At 44.9% G+C, this 21,854-nt stretch overlaps 1 protein-coding gene across 3 annotated transcripts in view; it reads left to right on the top strand.

The window, feature by feature from the left end:
* Positions 1 to 6,430, top strand: part of RHEB (Ras homolog, mTORC1 binding) — a 71,515-nt gene extending 65,085 nt beyond the window's left edge. For all 3 annotated transcript variants that reach the window (XM_010590084.2, XM_064275059.1, XM_023548051.2), the window contains one exon: positions 5,921 to 6,430. In XM_010590084.2, coding sequence (XP_010588386.1) covers positions 5,921 to 6,013 — 93 coding nt within the window. In that variant the 3' untranslated portion in view covers positions 6,014 to 6,430. The remainder of the gene's footprint in view (positions 1 to 5,920) is intronic.
* The last annotated feature ends 15,424 nt before the right edge of the window (positions 6,431 to 21,854 follow it).

Below are 21,854 nucleotides of genomic sequence, written 5' to 3'. Positions count from 1 at the left end.
GGCAAAGATGTTAATAGTTGTTGAGTCCAGCTACAGGGTGTATGTGCTTATTGTTCAGTTCTTTCCATATTTCTGTATTCTTGAAAATTTTCATAATAAAAAATTGGGATAGAAGAGTGTGGTTGAGTGGTCTCTAACTATCTTACTATCTTTGGATTCTGTTTTGCTAACTTCACCCTGTTTGTTTCTCTTTGATGAAAATCTGAGAGTCCTAAAACAAATTATTCTGTTTGATGACGTGACGAAATAGTCATCATCAGTAATGTTTCACTAATCATGTAGATTTCATGTAACTCGTGTGTGTGCATGTGTGTGTGTCAGAGAGAGAAAATGTGTGAGCTGCTGTCCTTGCCTGGCAGCTATTATCCCTCCCAGCAGTCTCAAAGGCACAGGTACTGTATGGGCTCTACCCAGTGTAATTAAGAAGAATTTTTTAATGAGGCATATTGCCTTGGGTAAACTTAATCTTTCTGAGATGTGGTGGTTTGTTTAAAATATGTTATTAAAATATTTGATCTCTGAGTGCAGGCCATTTCTCTGTTTAGATTATGTTGTACTTCACTGTAACTTAACAGTTTTTAATATGGCTCTAGGTAGGTTGACTCTTTGATCTTTTGATTTTATTAGAAGATAGTATACTGCTTTTTGAATACCCAGATAAAAGATGGATTGTGCTGAACACTTTAAAAGTTCAAATGAAAAAAATCTCATCATTCTTTTAGGTTTTGATAGATGTAGCAGATTTATTAGCAAAAGCACTTTTTGTTCTCACTTTCTTTTTAGCCAGCTTAGATCCTATGATTCATAGATTTAGCAAAGAAAGCAGGAATCCTGTATGGCAGCCTCCAACATCTTAAGCCAAACAAATGCTATTTATTTGCTCTAGCATTATTACCATACCAATAAGTACCTTATTAGACATGAAATGGATTCTTTAAGGCAAAAAGAGTCTTGTACCCAAATTAGAGAAATACAGTGGTGTCATTGGGTGATATCCTTGGAATGTTCTGATCAAACACCTGAAGGGCCTGTCTGGATATTTCTCAGATACCTGTTACTGTCTCTTGTACTCCTTCTCGCTTTGTCTTTGAAAGTACTGTCAATAATTGGGTGATCCTAATCCTAGGGAATTTTTCTCCCCGTCAAGCGATTCTGATCCCTTACATAAGTACCCCTTACCTAAGAGACATAAGTGATTGTAATCCCTTAATTTTTAGCCTATCACATTCACCTTAGTTATTAAGTAGACAAATTAGTGATCATTTTAATAGGGAGATACACAAAAATATATGTATGCGTCATCCTGTGATTATATCAGTTTGTTTGGAATTCTCAATTCTTTTTTAATTGAAAAAAGGTGTCAGGTGTAGCCTGTTTATAGTTTGTATTACTTAACCAAAAACACAGTATTTTAAAATAAACCATCTTAAGCAGAATTCAGTCAGCTTTATTGATAACGAAATACACAGTAGTCAGAATTGTCAAGAAGTTGATGAGAATCCTGCTCTTTGCCTATCAGTGAACTCGGGGTGTATTTTCAGTTCTGCTTTATTTACTGGTGGAAAGCCTTTAGTTTTCTTTGAGCAGTTTGATGAAAGCGAATATATTTGACAGAGTGAGATAACAGATAATCAAGGCTAGTTCTAAGATTTATATAGAAGAATCAGATACCAGGGATACTTTATTTTTTTTTTTTTGGTAAGAGTTTGCTGTGTATCCAAGCACTTTTCTGTGCATTTTTTTAGAATAGAATAAATAACTTGTTTGTATAATTGTGGAAAAGAGGGAGGAAATTGATAATGCAGAAAGGAGGAGAGAGAATTGCCGAAGCCAGTGACATTGATAGGCAAGAGAGAATGGGACTTGGGGGTAGCTCTAGATTAATTAGGGAGACAGGCACCTCATTCATCCCACAGGAAAGAAGCCTGAGTATTTGAGCCCGGGCTGAGTGGCTGGGTGAAGGGAGTAGGTGGAGTTCTCTAAAGAATGCCGCTTCTGTTTTCCCAGTGAGGTGGAAAACAGGGTTATCAGCCGAGTGTGAGAATGATGGGGAGGGGGCTAGAAACTTGAGGAGAAAGGAGAAGGCATGAAATATTCATCTTGGAGAGTGAATAGACTAGGGAAGTGTGCCCGTTTCCTTGTTGGCAGCGCAGGGGGCCCCCTTTAGATGCATGGTCAGGGATTTAAAAAGGGAGAGAATTGGCATTGTGAGTTTTCCTCAGCTGTGTTTGCCATAAGGTTGTGGGCACCGTGTAACAGACAGTCGGCTGAGAAGGGAGTTGAAGTACAATGACTCTAATGGTGGACTGTGGAATCTAAGCGGGCCAAGGTGAACAGGAAGTGGTTTAGGAACAGGGAAAATGTAGGAGGATCAACGGACGGTAGGTCCCTGTGGGATTGAGAATTGTTGAGTTCAGGATATCCGGAGAAAGTAAGGTAGGTACAGTAGAGTACTTGAGGTTTAGATGATGGAGGAGGAAGGTAGGTACGGTAGAGTACTCGAGGTTTAGATGACAGAGGAGGAAGGTAGGTACGGTAGAGTACTCGAGGTTTAGGTGATGGAGGAAGAAGGTAGGTACGGTAGAACACTCGAGGTTTAGGTGATGGAGGAAGAAGTTAGGTACGGTAGAACACTCGAGGTTTAGATGATGGAGGAAGAAGGTAGGTACAGTAGAACACTCGAGGTTTAGATGATGGAGGAGGAACGTAGGTACGGTAGAGTACTCGAGCCTTAGATAATGGAGGAGGTGTGGGTATTGGTAGTGACGATACCTAGGCACTGCCTGCCTTCTCCATGGGGATTTTGCAAATGAGGATTTTTTTTTTTATGCTCACAATGACTGCAGGTGATTTTGGCATTTAAAGGGCAGAGACTGACAATACTAAACGTACTTCAGTGTCAGAGAGGATTTCCTGCCCCAGATGACAACAGCTCCTTGTTGTGAAGGACTAGTAGGGCTTGACTGTGAGAGTCAGAGACAGATCTTCGGAGAAGAGGTCAAACATCTGAGAGGCCAGGATATCGGAAGGATGGTTTGTGGATTACAATTACCAAGAAGTACCCCTGGAGTGATGGTAGAGACCTGATGGATCGCTAGGAGGAATGAGGGGAAGCAGCCCAAGTTTGCATGTGCCTCTAATGAGGAGGGCTAGGGGTGAGCTATGTGGTCTCCTGGCATAAGATTCAAGCTGAGTTTTAGGGAGGAGGTTGGAAGGGGTCAGAGGGAGAGCCCCGACCATACCTTGGGTCTTATAATATCAGGAATAAAAGAAAGGAAATAGTTCCCTCTTGAATGGGCTGTAGGGAAAGCAGTGTCTTCAGGGGACATTAGAGCAAAACAGTGAAGAAGGATTTTCTTGATCCTTAGCCTTGAAATTTCAGAGGACACAGTGGAAGGGAACAGTGGGTTTGGTTTTTACAAATTCCCTAAAGTTCTGTTTATCTGGAAATGTCCTAATTTCACCTTCATATTTGAGAGACAGTTTTGCTGGATATATGATGCTAGGCTGGCAATTTTTTTCCATCAATGCTTTATATAAGTCATCCCGTTGCCTTCTTGCCTGCATGGTTTTTGCCGAGTAGTCCAGGCTTATTCTTACTGACTCTCCTTTGTAGGTGACTTTTTGTTTATCCCTAGCTGCTCTTAAAATTCTCTTTATCTTTGGTTTTGGCAAATTTGATTATGTCCTTGTGACTTTCTTTTAAAATCTACCTTATGTAGAGTTCGACGAGCATGTTGGATAGATATTTTCTCATCTTTCATGGTGTCAGGGAAGTTTTCTGCCAACAAATCTTCAACAATTCTCTCTGTGTTTTCTGTTAATCCCTCCTTGTTCTGGTACTCCAATCACTCGTAAATTGTTTCTCTTGATAGAGTCCTACATGATTCTTAAGGTTTCTTCATTTTTTAAAATTCTTTTATCTGATTTTTCTTCAAATATTGTTGGTGCCAAGTCTTTTATCTTCAGGTTCAGAAATTCTGCCTTCCACTTGCTCGGTTCTGCTCCCCTGACTTTCTATTGAGTTGTCTACTTCTGTAATTTTACTGTTAATCTTATGAATTTCTGATTGCTGTCTGTCTATGGATTTTTCCAGCTTATTTAATTTTTCATTATGTTCCTGAATAACCTTTTTAATTTCTTCAACTGGTTTATCTGTGTGTTCCTTGGCTTGTTCTTTGTATTGCCACATTTCCTTCCTGATGTCTTGAAGGGTTCTGTATATTCATCTTTTGTATTCTGCCTCTGGTAATTCCAGGAAGGCACTTTTGTCTAGAAGATCCCTTGATTCTTTGTTTTGAGAGTTGGTTGAGGCAATCATGGTCTGTTTCTTTATGTGACTTGATATTGACTGTTGTCTCCGAGCCATCTATAAGTTATTGTATTAGTTTATGCTTGCTAACTGTATTGTAGCTTCTTGCTTTGCTTTGTTTTGATATGCCCAAATGGGTTACTTCAGTGAGCTAGGTTGATTATTTTTGCCTTTGGAGCTCTGACATCCTGTCCCCAAATGGCTAGAGCTGTTATCAGGTATATCAGTCTAGGAGTCCATTCACTTTTCTTGTATGAATTCAGCTCAGGTGTCCAGGTATCTGATCATCAAGTGTGTGGTACAGGCTCTGTCCTACAGTCTTAGAGGGGCAGGGGTGATTGGTGATTGGTAGGTACCAGTATCCAGTTGCAGCAGGGGATCACGCTCTGAACAAGGTAGGGAGCTGAGAATCGTCCCACAAGTGTCTCTGAGGAAAGCATGTCCTTCTTCCCTAGAGCATACAGGTGGGTGGGTTCTGCAGACAGACCATGGGCACCCAGTGTTTTTGGTTGTAAGGACTGGGAGATGCCAGTTAGCCTTGGACACCTGTCGTGGGTGGCTGGGTGACCTGAGTGGAGCTACCAGTCCTTAGGTCTCTGATGTGGGTAGGTGAGGGCCTTGTTTAATAGGCAAAGCGGTGTCAAAACATCAAACATCCACCTCTCTACCACACAGCTGAAACAGTTGTAGTCTGCCAACAAGGGCCTATTCTCCTGAAATAGGCCCACACAGGTCCATGCAGAGGGAAAGGTATTCAAAGTCCATGGACCATTTCCACCTGGACAGGAGCCACTTCTCTCCTGAGCTCCTCAGGTTAGTGGAGCTGGCAAATTATCTTTTCTCCCAGTTGCGAGTTTATTCCTTCTCCAGTGCCAGGAGGATGGCTCTAGGCGCTCAACAGGGCCTATCTCAGGCCCAGAGAAATCAATAGCCACTGAAGCTGGCTTGGGGTTGGGGGGGCGAGGGGCAGTAAAATATGTGCAAGTACTTAGCTTTTGCTGAGAGCACTGTTCTCTGGTTCTGGAGGTGTGAGTAGGCTGTGTGGCTGGCTGTGTCTGGAAGGGAGTAGTGGGGAAGAAAGGGTGTAGGTAGTTAGGTGGTGGTTAGAATCTGGGGATGAGGAATCTTGGGCTTCTTGTGACCGATGGAAACGAATCAGAAGCATGCTGTGAGGTTAATGCTAGTGGTTTCAAGTCAGATGCTGATGAGGGAGTGGTGAGTCTGAGGCTCCTGGGGCTAACCTGAAGCCTGCTGAGCCCAGGTGACCTCCTCAGCCTCCACACCTGCACTTGTAGGACTGGGCAGCCGCAAGCCTTCTTCATTTCCTCTGGTGGGAGTAGTAGTTATCAGGGTCTACTTTGGAATCCCTGGGTGGCACAAACAGATAAGCAGTTGACTACTAACCTAAATGCCGGCAATTCGAACCTGCCCAGAGGACCTCAGAATAAAGGCCTGGCGATCTGTGTCCAAAAGGTCCCAGATTGGAAAACCCTATGGAGTAGTTCTACTCTGCACACATAGGGCTACCAGGAGTCGGAATTTACTGGACGGCACCCAACAAGAACACTTTAAAACTGATAAACACTGTGATTGGTTTTCTCTTTTTAGACTGCTGTGGATGTTTTTAGAAGGATAATTTTGGAGGCAGAAAAAATTGACGGGGCAGCTTCACAAGGAAAGTCTTCATGCTCAGTGATGTAATTCTACTGCAAAACCTGAGGACACTGGGAATATACTCTACCTGAAGAAGCAGACTGTCCATTTTCCTCTAAGATAAACTATGTTTCATTTTTCTTCTGTTAACCTGAGAGATATCATTTGGGTCAGAGCTCCCCCCCCCACCTTCAGATTATGTCAAACTCTGACTCTGTCCAAATGACTTCACTTCCATTTTCAAATTTTAAGCAATCATATTTTCAATTTATATATTGTATTTCTTAATAATATTATGACCAAGAATTTTACCGGCATTAATTTTTCAGTGTAGTTTGTTGTTTAAAATAATGTAATCATCAAAAATACCTATTGTTACACTACTCTGAACTAAGCTTGATACATCAGTGTTTTATTTCATTGTGTTAAATGTATACTTGTAAATAAAATAGCCGCAAACCTTGATCCTTTGTGCTACTTAATATGGCTTGTGTACAGATGAAAATCCTTATTCTCCTGAGAGTTCCCTTGGCCTTTAGGAAGGCCCTAATTGGACTCCAGGAACTGGTGGAGGGTGTGACCGAAGAACGTGGCTTGCGAAACCCTCATAGGCGCCTGCTGATGGAAGAGCTGCGCAGCTGCTTGGTAAGCCCCAACGGACAACAGGCAAGGAGCTGGACTTCGGCGGCGAGTAGAGAATTTGTAAAAAGTGTCAGAATTGGGATGGATTCAAGTGGACTAAAGCTTACTAGCCCAGCAATTACTGTATTCTTTCCTTTCACCCTACATATCCCTAAATTTGATTAGCATATTTAGCAACAGGCAGGGCTATGGTGGTTTGCTGAGCACAGTATCCTTTTTATTTGTTTGCTTGTCTGTCATGCTATCTGAAGAAAATGGTAAGAGGCGCTTTCTGTGAGTTGCCTGTTACTTTCCGATAACCTCCAGGTGTTTAAAGGAGGGGGGATGTTACCAATAAGTGTTCAGTGTTGGGGCTTCATAAGACAGACTACACACAGCATTGAGGGAGAGCGGATTTGATTTGTATGTTGTTCACCACCTTATCTGTAGGTCAGACTTTGAGTTGAACAGTATTTTCTAAGTAGTACCCTTTCCTATCCTTTCCAGTTGAAATTTCACAGGTCCATTTCTAACATTTAAGCACATGTTATCATTGGCTTTATTAATAAAATATAATTTTGCTTTTGCAACTGATTTTTAATGAAAAAGTATGTTCAATGAAATTTGAGAACACAGTATTGTTACTTGTTAATAGGGTTTATTCTTAGGCCTAAAAATGTATCAGACAACATTAAGTCTGTGCCCAGTTCATTCAGTCAACCTTTTCATCTGAAAAGTTATTTCTGTTAAAGAGGAACTTTCGACAGCATATTTATACTAGAAATGCAGGTGAAACTCTGATCATCATCAGGTGGCCCTTTAGGGACTGGATGACATAGACTTCTCCTGATTGGAGGTAAGATTGTGTCATTCCTTTGCGTGTTGTGGTTCATCCAGTCATGCAAATAGTAACTGAGCATCTACTATGTACCAGACGCTGTTCTAAGGGCACAGCAGTGGACACAATAGAGAAATCTCTACCCTTGTAGAACGTCCATCACACAGTTAACCTTAGCAACACCACAGGGTCAGTCCACTCCTGCTTCCCAGTGCAGTGACCCCATCTACAAGCCATTTGATTAATTTATTTGATGGGTTAAACATCTGTTACATTCCAGACATCTTGTTAAGGCTCGAGACTTTCAGTGACTGGCGAGTCCGTTAACCTCCTGATGATGATACTAGGTGGCCAGTAAACGGTATCTGTTCCCTGCTAGTGTTCTGGTTTGCTTCACACTTACCATGTGAAATGGGTGTACCCTATTTTACACTTGCAGAAACAGTGTTAGGCGTGCTAGCTGATTGTCTGAGGAAGCCGTTACATTACAGATTGAAATGAATGTGGTGGATATTTTCCTGGCACTAATGGCCCATCTACTCAACTCACTGTCACCTGACGTCTCACCGTCTTTTCACTGAAAATGTTCCTATCTAAACTGCCTGCAGCTCTGCATCACCAGATCCAACAGCCATTTCCTGGCTTCTTACTCAGCCTCTCAGCATCAGGGCGTTGACCATCGCTCTGCAAGTCCCCTCTCTTCCCATAGCGCCACATCCTTCTGGTTTTCCTCCCTGCTCACTGTGGATGCATCAGACTCCTTCTGTGGCTCCTCTGCCAGACCTCTCAGCCCTTTTTCCTGTCTGTGCCGTTGTCCTTGATTTTATCTGGTCACGTGGGTTTAACTACCAAGTTTCCAAGAGTCCAAAATTTCTGCCTCCCGCTTTGACCTCCAGCCTCCAGGCTTATAGTTGACAGGCATCCCTACTTGGATGTCTCAGGCATCTCCAGTGTTAATTATGTCAGAAACTGCATTCTTGATTTTCTTCAAAAACCTGGCTCTCCTCTAGACTTCCTGTTTTAGGAAATGACACCATTATACACTAGATACTAAAGCTAAAAATTTGAGAGCTATCCTTAGCTCTTCCCTTCGTATCCCTCATCCAATCCATCAGCAAACTCTAAGGGCCCTGCCTTTGGGTATGTATCTGTATCTTACCCACTTAGCTCCACCCACAGTGCCTGTTGGACCACTACGATAATGTGCCCTCCAAACCATTTACACTGCAGCCAGAGTAAACTTTTTTAAGACATAATGTGTATCATGTCACTCCCTTCCTTAAAATCCTTCAATAGCAGTCATACCAAAATCCAGGCTTCTACCCTAAAGGCCTGGCATGATCTCGCAGTACTTAACCTCATCTGCTGCCCTGATTATTCTCCAGTCACTCTTTTCCTAGAACCAATAAGCCTTCTCCTTCCTTGACCCCTCTGTGATTGCTCTTCCCTCTGCCTAGAATATCTCTTCCCATGACTTCTCAGCCTGCAGGCCTCAGTTACACATCTCACAAGGGCATTCTAAGATCACCTGGAGTGTCCTCTGTCTGGTCAGAGCCCTCATGTTTTCTCACATAGTCAGCAAATGTCATAATTTATCATTTTTCCTTCTATCATGTATATTAGAGCCAGTATGAGTTGGAGTCGACTCCCTGGCAATGGGATTATATTGTATATTACTAAACTAAATTTGACAAGATCTGAGACAGCATTCTAGACACTTTTGATTCCGCAGCTCCTCCTAGCACAGGGCCTGTTGTACATGTTTTTTAGTATACTATTTTAATTTCTTTGTCAGTTCTTTTAATGTTATTTTCTTAGTGGTTGCACTTAATTTGTAACAATCCTAATTCGGATTAATACCAACCTAATTTCAAGAGTTTATACAAACTTTGTTCTTACATAGCTCCATTCCCTACCCTCTTCTTTGTGCTGTTATTGTCATACAAATTACATCTTTATACAGTGTACGCTCATCAATACAGATTTATAATTACTGCTTTATGTAGTTGTCTTTCGAATAGAAAAAAGATTACAAACAAAAAATGCATTTGCACTGCCTTTTGTATTTACCTTTGTAGTTGTTATCAGTGATCTTTATTTCTTCATGTAGATATAAATTACTGCCTAGTGTTCTTTTGTTTCAACCCAGAGGACTCCTTTCAGCATTTCTCGTAATGCAGATCTACTGGCAACAGATTCTCTCAGTTTCTTTATCTGGGAATATCTCGATTACTCCAATTTTGAAGAACAGTTTTGCGGGATAGAGTTCTTTTTTGACATTTTTTTTTCTTTCAGAGCTTTGAATATGTCATTCCACTGCCTTTTGGCTTCCATGGTCTCTGATGAGAAATCAGCTGTTAATCTTACTAGGGATCCTTTGTACATAATGAGTTACCTTTCTCTTGCTGCTTTCCAGAATCCCTGTCTTTGTCTTTCATTGATTTTATTATGATATGGCTAGGTGTAGATTGATGTTTTTCATCAAATTTAAGAAGTTTTTTGGCCATCCTTTCATCAAATACTCTTCTGCCCTTTTCCTCTCCTTCTCTAGGACTTCCGTTATGGTAGGTTGGTTTTCTATATTGTTCTTGTAATTTCCTTCTCATTGATATTCTATATTTGGTGAGACATTGTTCTTATACTTTAGTTCTTTGAGCATATTTAAAATAGCTGATGTAAGATCTTTGTCTAGTAAGTCCAGTGTCTGGGGTTTCTTAGAGTCAGTTTTTATTGACTTTTTTCTCCTGTGTGTGAGCCAGTTTTTACATATCGTGTAATTTTTTTTGCTGAAAACTGGACGTTTTAAACTCTGTGGCAACTCTGGAAATCACGTTCTCACCCCTCTCCACGGCTTCTCCTTGGTTGTTTGTTGCTGTTTGTTGTTTTTGTTCAGTGACTTTCCAGAAATCATTCCATGTGTGGTGACTGAAGTCCCTCCTCACTTAGCGTAGTGGTCAGTTAAGGATTGGTCAGTTAGTGATTTCATGAAGTGGTTCGAACCACTGAGTCCACCAGTCTGCCCAGGGGCTCTGTGCTGTACATATTGAGGCATGCCTTCAACAGTCAGCTAGGCAGTTCACAGCTCTCCAGACGATGCATCAAGGTCAGTGAGCGGTGAGAACTCAGGGCTTCCCAGATTTTTCATGAGCCGACACACAGCCCTGGGTGTGCTGAATTCCTAGGAATCTGTGGGAGTTTTCAGAGTTCCCTGTGGATGTCTTATTCCCCAGCTTTTTAAGTTTTTGGTTATCTTGTTTGCCCCACTGCCTCAGGCAGGTGCAGTGTTAAACAACTGCTGCTCGTTGTTTTTGGCAGACGGCCTGCGGGGAGAGGCTGCACACAGTGAGTGGGCTCTGAGTCAGGTCAGACAAGGGCAGTTCTCGGGGACGTAGACTTTGAAGGAGCTCCTGCCCTGTTCTGCCTGCTCCAGTGACTGCTAGGCTGTTGGTTTTGAGGCAACGGATGGGAATAGGACAAGTTAAAACACTGCAAAGCTTGCTGTTCTTACCAAGATTCAGCCAGTTTTCTTAAATGTTTCCCAGATTGTTGTAAGCTTTCATTTCGTGTTGTGGCATAGTTGGTTTTGACATTGTTGCCAGTATTCTCATTAGGTTTTGGAAGAGGGAATCTTAAGAGGTCCCTACTACTCTGTCCGGGATGGCATCATTCTAGCGCCTAGGGCCTGACACTTAATATTCATCTGTTGACTGAACCTTCCTATGGCACTGCCTTCTAAACAGGTTCTTTTGCATTTGGTTTGTGTCTGTTGCTATGTGATGAAATCCCCACCCTGTGTACAGTGCTCTGGGTGCAGTTGTGGCCTTTTGCCTCTTGGGCCTTCTCTTATTGGCTTATAACAAGGAAGAAGCGCTACAGTGGAGTCCTCTACAATTGTGAATGCAGACATGCTGGAACTCAGTTTTCAGGAAGTCATTTTTAGATGACCCAGAATATGCTTATTTTTAAATTATCATCAAAATGGGAACAGTCTTAAAATTCTTGTAGGGGACTGGACTTCCAAGAAGCTGTGGTGCGAGAGTGCTGCAGCCCCAAGTCTGACAAGTGTGTGCTCAGCTGCGTTGCCCCGATGCCCAGAGCCTCCAGCACAGCCCGAGACACAGCCTGAGCTGCCATGCTTACTCCCGCTGACCGGACTGTTGTGCATACTGAACGGGTGCGACCTCTGGAAGGACCAGCAACAGCAGGCTGGTACCAGCCCGGAAACCAGGCTGTCTGCTGAAGCATTTCTCAGAAAAATTCAACCGTTTTGTTTCCTTTCCCCTCCCCCCAAGAGGTAGAAGTTTTATATTAAGTTAAAAAACAAAAACAAAAAAGTTTATAAAAAGCAAACAAAAGTGGGCCACGTAAATCAAAGACTACATCTGCCTGAGACTAGAAGAACTAGATGCTGCCCGGCTACAACCAATGACCGCCATGACAGGGAGCACAACAGAGTATCCCTGAAGGAGCAGATCAGTGAGATGCAGACCCCAAATTTTAGTAGAAATACCGGACTTAATGGTCTAACTGAGACCAGAGGGACCCAAGACAGGAATCATTCTCAAAGCCAACTCATCAGACAGGGATTGGACTGTACTACAAGACAGAAAATGATACTGGTGAGGAGTGGGCTTCTTTGATCAAGCAGACACATGAGACTATGTGTGCAGCTCCTGTCTGGGGGAGGGGGAAAGATGTGAGGGCCGAGGGGACAGATGTTGGCTGAGTGGACGCGGGAACACAGGGTGGAGAGAAGGAATGTGCTGTCTCACTAGGGGGACAGCAACTAGGATTATATAGCAAGGTATATATAAGGTTTTGTATTAGAGACTGGCTTGATATATAAACTTTCACTTAAAGCACAATAAAATTTAAGAAAAAAAGTTTATATTAAGCAAAATTTTGTGTAACCCATCCTGATTATCTTTCCTAACTGGAAAGAATCCGAGATCTAATATATCATCCTGTTTTCAAAGGGGAGAACTGAAGCCCAGAGGGGTCAAGTGGCAACTAGCATCTGTGCCTCCCAACTCTTAGTCCATTGTTCTTTCTGCTGTACAACATTTGAACGCAAGGAGATCTGAGCCTGACGCCCTTGGTACACACAGAACTGTTTTGGGAACCCCAGTTAAACAGAGCACTGGGCTGAGACTCAGGACATACTAGTCCATGGTATGGAAGTGCTCAAAAAATATGTGTATCTTTGGTAAATCCCTTATACCCTCTGGTCTCATTTATAAAACCTCCCTTTGCCAGCGATGGTTGTGATGGCCAGAAGTATGAAAACCTTGTGTGTTTACAAAGCCTTAAATACAAAGTCATAGTCCTGAGGATAACCTAGGTTGACCACAGACAACACCTTTGGGTCTTTTCCCAGGATGTTAGTGTTACCAGGTGGAAACCCCAGGTTCTTTCTCAGCATGACTTAGTGGCCAATAAATGAGAGACCGAGGTGGGAGAGCAGGAAGGGCACCTGTATTTCCTTGTACAAGGAAGTGGAGTTGGTTGGAGCTGCGCTACCAAGACTGCTTGCCAAGGGCAGGCAGGCAAGTTATCTTTAAAGGGGTTTACAAGTAGGGAGTTTATACAAGTTACATTAGCAACATTCTTAATCATGCTACAGGCACAATGGGGTTTCCAGATAACCTCCAAGCAAAAGCAGGATTCAAATGCAAAGCTGGAGTGTGGGGAGCCCAGCAAAGGAAATGATTTTTCAATGCAACACTGTAGGGGAGGAAGCCAGGTAAAGAATACAGCACTGTGGGGACTCTGTCTCATTAGGGTGTCTTTTACTCTGAAGCTTCCTGAGGTACCACGCATGTGTATCTCCAGTAGCAGCTGTAGGGCGGTTGACTGTTACTCCCAGGCTACACGTCCAAATAGGCAATTGGGAGAATCACAAATTACCTCTACAAGCAAGTTTCCCAAACCTGGAAATAAAATATTTCATTACTGCCTGGCCAATACATCAAGAAAAATACCCTCTACTGTCAGGCTGGTAAAGGCAGAGCAGGTCTACTGTTGAGGGCGCATCTGATAGACTGAGGGTTTGTTGTCCTGAGTCACTGCCTGCATCCTAAAAGCTCGGTCCCACCTGCGCAGTGAACCTCTACTGCCACACCGTGGAGTGTGCACTGGGTGGGGAAGTTCTTGCCTGGGTTGTGTGACCTCACGAAACAGCTAAGTGCAGTGCTGGATGAGAGCCTGGCTCCGGAGCTTGCTCCAGCCCCAACATTCCATCCCAGGTAGGAAACAGTCTTTGTTTTATCTGTTAAGGTATGTGGTTTCACAAGAAGTGGCACGGGATTCTGGAAATCATATGACTTCAGTTATCAAGACCTTTCACCCAGTTCTTGCTGCCCAAGAAAGGCGCAGACAGCTGTTGTGCTGCATGATTTGTTGAAGACCGTAGCCCAGCGTGGCTTGCCTCGCGCAGCAGGGATCCGTCACTGACTTCCTAGTGTTTTGCTTCATTTTATTCCCACCTCCTGCCCCCATCCTTATCAGATTAGCAAAGAATTCAAGTAAATCAACACAGTAAGCTCTGGTTTTTAGATGTGGCATCATTAGTGAGGTTAACAGGTCATCGTGACAGTTTTAAGTCCTGCTGCAGCTCCAGGGTTCCCCAGGAGGCCCCGAAGGGTGCTGCCTCTGCCCAGTGGGTCTCCTGCTTTGGCATGCAAAGTAGGCTCCTGGAAAAAGGACTCCTTTAAACCGACTGGCAGGTCCTACCCCCAGTGTTCTGATTCCTTAGGTCTCAACAAGTTTGCATTTCTAGCAGGTTCCAGGGATGCCGATGCTGCTGGTTCAAGGACCACACTTGGAGAACCCCCTGGGCAGTGACACCTAAGAATTAACGGAGGAAGCACAGGTGGGCTTTATATGACTGCAGAACTTCAGAATGTAGTAGGCTGACCATCTGCCCTGTTCACCCTGAGGGGAAGGAGGATGTGGGACTTTGCATTTTAAGACCAGGACAGGTAGCACTTGCAGCCCCTTGTCACTCTGACTTAACCCAAAATGATGTGCTCATTTTAAGTGCTATATCAGTGTTTTGTGTTGTTCTGCAAGGAGCATGGCGATTGCTCCACAACTGGGATAAGAGTTGCAAGGCATTGCCACTTTGACTGGTCTGGGGTTTCTCTGTCGCCACCTAGAGTCGGAGAAAGGCATAAGTATCTGCCGATTTCTGTTTTGTCATTTCTTGACTGCCTACAGCTTCCATTGGCCACGTCGGTTCCTGACGCCCATTCTCCGCCTGGTCGGTGCACCTGAAGCTGCAGGCCTGATGGCGTAGTAGCCCTCAGAGGCCACTCACTAGTTGCTGGCTGTTGCTGCCATTTGCATTCCTTATACTGTTAAAGGGTTTTACCTGGTTTTCCCTCTCCCCTCACCTTCCTAGCTTCCTCCCCAGGTTCTTCAGTTTCAGGGTAAAGACAGATCTGAAGGCACAGGGCCTCCAAGAAAAGGTAAGAGAACCTGACATGGGGTTGCTGCTCAGTCTGATGCTCTCCGTAAGGAATGTTGTGTTACCCCACACCACAGGGGAGGTAGGACAGAAGACAAGACGACAGCTAAGGCCGCCCAGCCAACCAGAGGTCTGCGGCCGCATCCAAGCATGGCCCATGGCTCCTGGAAATGGAGCCCCACCCGAGATTGGAGCCCTGATGCCATGCGTTGCCTTCTGTTTCCACAGAGCCCAGGCTGAGTGGGGCCCTCAGGCAGTCAGTGCACTGCTCTGCAGCTAGCCCTATGCCTTCCAAGCCCCTTCAGAGCCTTCTCTCCAGCCCCAGCCCAGATGGGAGACTGGCCACCAGCAGCTCCCCATGTTTCTTCCTGAGGTGTTAGCACCTGGCCAGTGGGCTCACACCCCTCCGTTTAAAGAGAACACTCCGGCTCCAGCTCATCCTGTGTCTCCTGCTCGGCCCTGTTTCCAGGGCCTAGTGTCCACCTCCCTGACATATTTGCCCCATACTTGGCTTCACCAAGCACCTGGGTGTGGGGTGGAATGTCGGGCACTAGGGTTTTCAGGTTCCCAGAAGCCCATTAAGCTGGGCTCACGGAACTCAGTTACTGGGATGGGGGTGGGGGGGTGGAAATCTGGCCTTGAAGGAAGGTGGGATTTGGGAACAGCCTTGAGAAACACAAAGGCTGCCAGTATGGACAGATGAGGTGGTTACAAACATGAGTCTGAGGCTAGGGTCCCAAGGCTTCCTTACTGAGGAGCTCACTCCTGAAGCTCACTCACTGAGGAGCCCAACCCTGAGTGCTGGTGGGATAGATCCTTTCACCCCTGAAAAAAGATACTTCTACATGCCTGGGCCCCACCCCAGACTTTGTTGTTGTTGTTAGCTGCCATCAAGTAGGCCCCAACTCATGGTGACCCCATGCACAATACAATAAAATGCTGCCCAGTCCTGCACCATCCTCATGATTGATTGTGGATCAGACCTTTGTGATCCACATGGTTTTCACTGGTTGATTTTTAGAAGTAGATTGCCAGGCCTTTCTTCCTAGTCAGTCTTGGTCTGGAAGCTCCACTGAGACCTGTTCAGCATAACAGCAACACACAAGCTTCCACTGGCAGATGAGCAGTGGCTATGCATGAGGTGCAATGGCTGGTTTTTCAGAAGTAGATCCCCAGGACTTTTCTTGTAAGGCGCCTCTGGGTGGTTTCGAACCTCCAACCTTTTGGTTGGAAGGTTTGCGAGTGCAGCTCATTTAACCATGCAGCCTACGCAAAATTACAGGCCTGGGAGTGGAGGGGGCATTGGTGGCAGAGCTCACCAAGGTGTCCTGGAGGGCGAGCCTCGCCCCGGGGCTCCGAAGGGAAGCTGCAAAGCCACCCAGGCAGCAGGCATCCACGGGCAGGCAGCGCCTTCCTCCTGCATCACTGGGTGGCTGAGCAGTCGGAGTTAACCTTTTCACTGTTTGCAGCCTGTGAGCAGACTGTGTTTGAAAACGGGCCATCCAGTCCCAAATAAGCAGTGTTTGAAAGTAAGACAAAGCGTCTCCTCCACCAGGGACTGGGGCTGGAGAAATGCACAGCCCCAGCCATGCAGGGGACCACGCATCTGGGGCGAGGCCAGCAGGCTCCCTGCTCCACCCGCCTGGGATCCATCTGCGTGGCCTGGGGCAGGCCATCCAACCTCTAGGCTGCACTTCGTGAAACGCAGTGACATCTACCTAATAAAGAAGAAACAGTACCGAGAACAGTACTCCTCATGGCAGCGGTCTTAGTTTTCTTTCCGCTTGGGGGAGTCCAACACGCAAGGCAGGAAGCCATCGCTGGTGCCGCCAGAACTGAGGCGGTTACACTGCGGTCCTCGGCCCCGGGTGGGTGGTTCCTCTGCGCGTGGTGAGCGCGCTCTCCGTGCCCCACGTGCCAGCGGCTGCTGAGGTCAGGCGCAATGGCTTCTTGGTTTCACTGGGGCGATCATGGTTCCTGCTGCTCTAACGTGTCTGCCTGTTGCTCCTAAACGGGCAAAAGCTGAGCTCCTGGATTTCTTAAACTTCAACTTGTAACCACACTTGAAATAAAAACAAAAAATATGTAAAAGCACACTCAGTGAACAAATGTGTAATTGTTTAAATAAACCGTTTTTTGTTTAACAAACCAAACATAGTAATTCTATCAAGAAATCCAATCACTAGGGGCAGAGCCAAGGTTCCCACCTTCCTGCACGTAGCCAGTTGGTGAAAGCCAGGGCCAGTTTCCACCCCAGCCGGTGGGGTCCCGGCGCAGACGGTGTCAGAAATTGTTAGCACCATTTTCATCCCCCCACCCCCAGCCCACATCCCCTCCCATCTGTATTTGGAAAGAAGAGATAGTAAATGCCAATATACTTTACCCCGTGGCTTCAAATTTTCTGGAAATTTGCTTTTCTAGTTCCAAAAAAAAAAAAAAGTTGCCATAGAGACCCTGTGGGACAGAGTAGAACTGCCCCATAGGGTTTCCAAGGAGTGGCTGGTGGATCTGAGCTTTTGGTTAGCAGCCTTAACCGCTGTATTTAATCCCAGGAGTGAGGAATATAGGCGTTTTCCTCCCAAGACTTTAACTGGGGTGTGCTGGGATGCCATCTAACCCTGTGGATGGGAGCCTGACTTCAGGGGACCTCAGCTGATGATGACGGTGTGCTGTCCCATTCATCCCTGTCCTGTTTGTTCTGTGAATAATAAACGCCATTTGATCACGCCATTACGAGGGTCTGGTCTGTGTTCTGCTCAAAATGATCCTTCACTAAGAACTTGTGAATATAGTGACATTGCAGAAACAATCTGCATTAACCCCACGGAGCTGACATGGTGGGTAAATGTGCAGGTTTGGGAGGTGGGTGAGAGGGAAGCACGCTGTTACTGGGAACGTGTGTCACCTCCCAGACCAGTCTGAGACATACTTGCATGCTGATGGAGGGTGAGGAGGAGCCTTGCCTGCTGGTCCACCCCTCAGCCCCTGTGTGGGGTTCTGGGGACTCTGATGCTGATGTCTCCCATCCCTGTACCCATATCTGTCCAAGCTTAAACAGGCATGGGGTGGGTCCAAGTCCTCCCATTACACACCTTTAAGGGTGGAATATGGGGGAGCCGCACAGAGCTTTTTGGCTTTGTTAAACACTGGGACTCAAGTTGCTGTTCTTCCAGGTAATTTAGATGAGAGAGGGAGGAGGGTTCCAAAGTGTGGCTTTAAGCCAGGAGATGTGGGGGAGGCGGTAACTGCTCACTCGTGGGTAGGACCGTCGGGCCCCGTGCACTAGTAGCCATGTTTCCTTTTGCTGAGTGCATGTGGACTTAGACCCGTTGCACCAGTGCACCTTTGGGGAGCATCAGCAACTACAGGGTTACTCTCTTCATGCTGGAAACATTCTGGAGATTGTGGTAGAGTGAGTCTGGAACAGATGCCCACTGAGCTACCTAAGCCCCAGGGAACTGTCCAACAGAAGCAATATTGAACACCCGGAGGACAGAAAGCTGTGCCCTCCTGATCAGATTTGATTCCTGAAACTGTGACTGACTGAAAACACAATGACTTCTGAAGGGGAGTAGTGTGAGGTGATTGACTTGGCTGAGGCAGTTTTCTCCATACCGCTCTGAAAAAAAAAAAAAAAAATTTTTTTTTTTTTTTAGAGGGATGAAAATTATTCTGCCTTCACGTGGGGAGACCTTGAATATACATTTATTGTACTCTCTCTAAAAAAAAAAAACGGCTCTTAAATTCCCCCACTGTGTGCCATCGGTGGGTTGGATGGGATTTGGCTGCTATCACCTGGCCAGAGGGAGTACACTACTTCCACTATCCCGATGACATCATGATAGTGGGAAAGACAGAGAGCGGGACTGGCAGCACTTCAGAACACCTTTGCTGTCCTAAATGGTGCAGTGTGGGCCATAAGTGAAGATAAAGTTCAAGGCCCCACCCAGCAAGTAACTTTCCTAGGAAGCACCTGGGCAGAGTCACAGCTACAAATTTCTCAACTGGTCAGGGAAAAGCTGCTAGTCCTGAAGCCTTCTACCACAAAAAGGAGACACAGCAACTTATTGGACTTTTTGCCTACTGGTGGCAGCGCATACTCGATTTAGGTATCCTACTGGCCCCTTTATACCAGTTCACCAGGAAAGCAGGACAGTCCAATGGGGGCCAGGACAAGAACAGGCTCTCCAGGAAGTAAAGGAGGCAGTCTCCATGGTCCACCTCTTGGGGCCTGTCATGGATTGAATTGTGTCCTTCCAAAATATCTGTCAGCTTGGCTGGGTCATGATTCCCAGTATTGTATAGTTGTCTACCGTTTTGTCATCTGATGTGATTTCCCTGTGTGTTGTCAATCCTATCACTATGATGTAATGAGATGGATTGGTGGCAATTGTATTGATGAGATCTACAAGATGAGATAGTGCGAGTAGAGAGAGGGGGGACCTTATACCACCAAGAAAGCAGTGTGAGGAGCAGAGAGTGTCCTTTGGACCCGAGGTCCCTACACGGAGAAGCTCCCCGACCAGGGGAAGATTGATTACAAGGACCTTCCTCCAGACCTGCCAGAGACAGAAAGACTTCCCCTGGAACTGATGCCCTGAGTTTGGACTTTTAGCCTACTAGACTGTGAGAGAATAAATACCTCCTTGTTAAAGCCATCCACTTGTGGTATTTCTGTTGTAGCAACACTGGATGACCAAGACAGGGTCTTTGGAGCCACAATCTCCTTTTGAGTTACAGGCATCTGCTACCAGGACTTATGCTGACTGGACTTTGTGGCAATTGGAGGCATCAGCAGGAATCTGGTGACCACTAAGCTTCTGGACAAAAAGGCTGCCATGTGCAGCTACCAGATACACTCTTTTTGAGAGGCAGCTGTTGATTTGGGTGTTGGAGAGAGAGTGCCTCACTCAGGGCTCAGAAGTATTAATGCACCCTGAAATTCCCATCATGTCCTGGGTTATGGAAGGCCCTGATACTCACCCTGGAGGTGCCTAGCAGCAACATATCAAGTTACATTTAAAAAATCCATGCATGCAGGGGTAATAAGAATTCATTGGACTTGTCTTTGGTGAAGTATTTAAAGTGTTGAAAGAAAAAACTCCATCAACCTAGAGTTATGTACCCAGTGAAATTATCCTTCAAACGTGAAGGTCAGACAGACGAAAAATGAAAGAATTTATTGCCAGTAGATCTGCCTTGCAAGAAATACTGAAAAAAAAAGAAAAAAAGTTCTTCGGAAAAGGCAAATGATACAGGTCAGAAACTTGGATCTGCATAAAGAAATAAAAAGATCAGGGAAGCAATAAAATGAAGGTAAAATAAAATCTTTTATTTTTCTTATTATTAATTGATCTAATAGATAACTGTTCAAAATGGTGGTATAGTGGTTAAGTGCTTCAGCTGCTAACCAAAAAGTCTGCAGTTTAAATCTACCAGGCGCTCCTTGGAAACTCTATGGGCAGTTCTACTCTGTCCTATAGGGTCGCTATGAGTCGAAATCGACTCAACAGCAATGGGTTTGTTTTTTTCGGTTTATAGCTTATGGATAAGTAAAATGAATGACAGCAATATTATAAGGAACAATAGCAAGGAATTGAAGATACTCTTTCATAAGGTAACTGCACTACCCATGAAGGGGTATAGTTACTTGAAAGTAGACTTACATTAGTTGTAAATGCATATTGCAAACTCTGGGGTAACCACTAAATATTTTTTTAAAGAAGCAAATGCTAACAGAGGAGAGAAAATGGAATTATACAAAACGCTCCATTGAAACCAGAGAAGGCAGAACAAAAGAGCAAAGATAAAAACTAAAACAAAAAAAAAGTGCAATGAGTAGAAAACAGTTACAAACTGTTTAACAGCACCTACTTCTCGCTTATCAACTATCTGACATTTCACATTTACGACAATAGTAAAAAATCTACTGGCTATCTTGTGTATTAACGATGTGCATCTGGCAGTAACAAACATTAAGGTGTAAGGCAAGAGTAATGCTGGCTGTGATGGTTAAGGTTATGTGTCAACTTGGCTGGGCCATGATTCTCAATGGTTTGGCAGTCATGTAATGGGATAATTTGGCACTTATGTAATGATGTAATCATCCTCCATTTTTGTATAACCACAATTTTTTTTTTTTTAATTTTTATTAAGCTTCAAGTGAGCATTTACCATTCCAATCATTCTGTCACATGTAGGTTTACATACATCTTACTCCCTTCTCCCACTTGCTCTCCCCCTATTGAGTCAGCCCCCACAGTCTCTCGTTTCATGCCAATTTTGCCATCTTCCCTCTCTATCTTCCCATCCCCCCTCCAGTTAAGAGTTGCCAACACACTCTCCCGTGTCCAGCTGATTTAATTAGCTCACTCTTCATCAGCATCTCTCTCCCCCCCCACTGACCAGTCCTTTTCATGCCTGATGATTTGTCTTCGGGGATGGTTCCTGTCCTGTGCCATCAGAAGTTCTGGGGAGCATTGTCTCTGGGATTCCTCTCGTCGCAATCATACCATTAGGTGTGGTCTTTTAATGAGAATTTGGGGTCTGTATCCCATTGGTCTCCTGCTCCCTCAGGAGTTGTCTGTTGTGCTCCCTGACAGGGCAGACATCGATTGTGGCCGGGCACCAACTAGTTCTTCTGGTCTCAGGATAATGTAGGTCTCTGGTTCATGTGGCCCTTTCTGTCTCTTGGGTTCTTAATTGTCGTGTGACCTTGGTGTTCTTCCTTTGCCTTTGCTCCAGGTGGGTTGAGACCAATTGATGTATCTTAGATGGCCGCTTGTTGGCATTTAGGACCCCAGGCGCCACAATTCAAAGTGGGATGCAAAGTGTTTTCATAATAGAATTATTTTGCCCATTGACTTAGAAGTCCCCTCAAACCAAGTTCCCCAGACCCCAGCCCCTGCTCCGCTGACCTTTGAAGCTTTCATTTTATCCCGGAAACCTCTTTGCTTTTAATC

Source organism: Loxodonta africana, chromosome 22, assembly GCF_030014295.1.
Source record: "Loxodonta africana isolate mLoxAfr1 chromosome 22, mLoxAfr1.hap2, whole genome shotgun sequence".
Classification (NCBI taxonomy): Eukaryota; Metazoa; Chordata; class Mammalia; order Proboscidea; family Elephantidae; genus Loxodonta; species Loxodonta africana.
The sequence above is the reverse complement of the archived record's forward strand: the minus strand, read 5'-3'. Positions and strand labels throughout refer to the sequence as shown.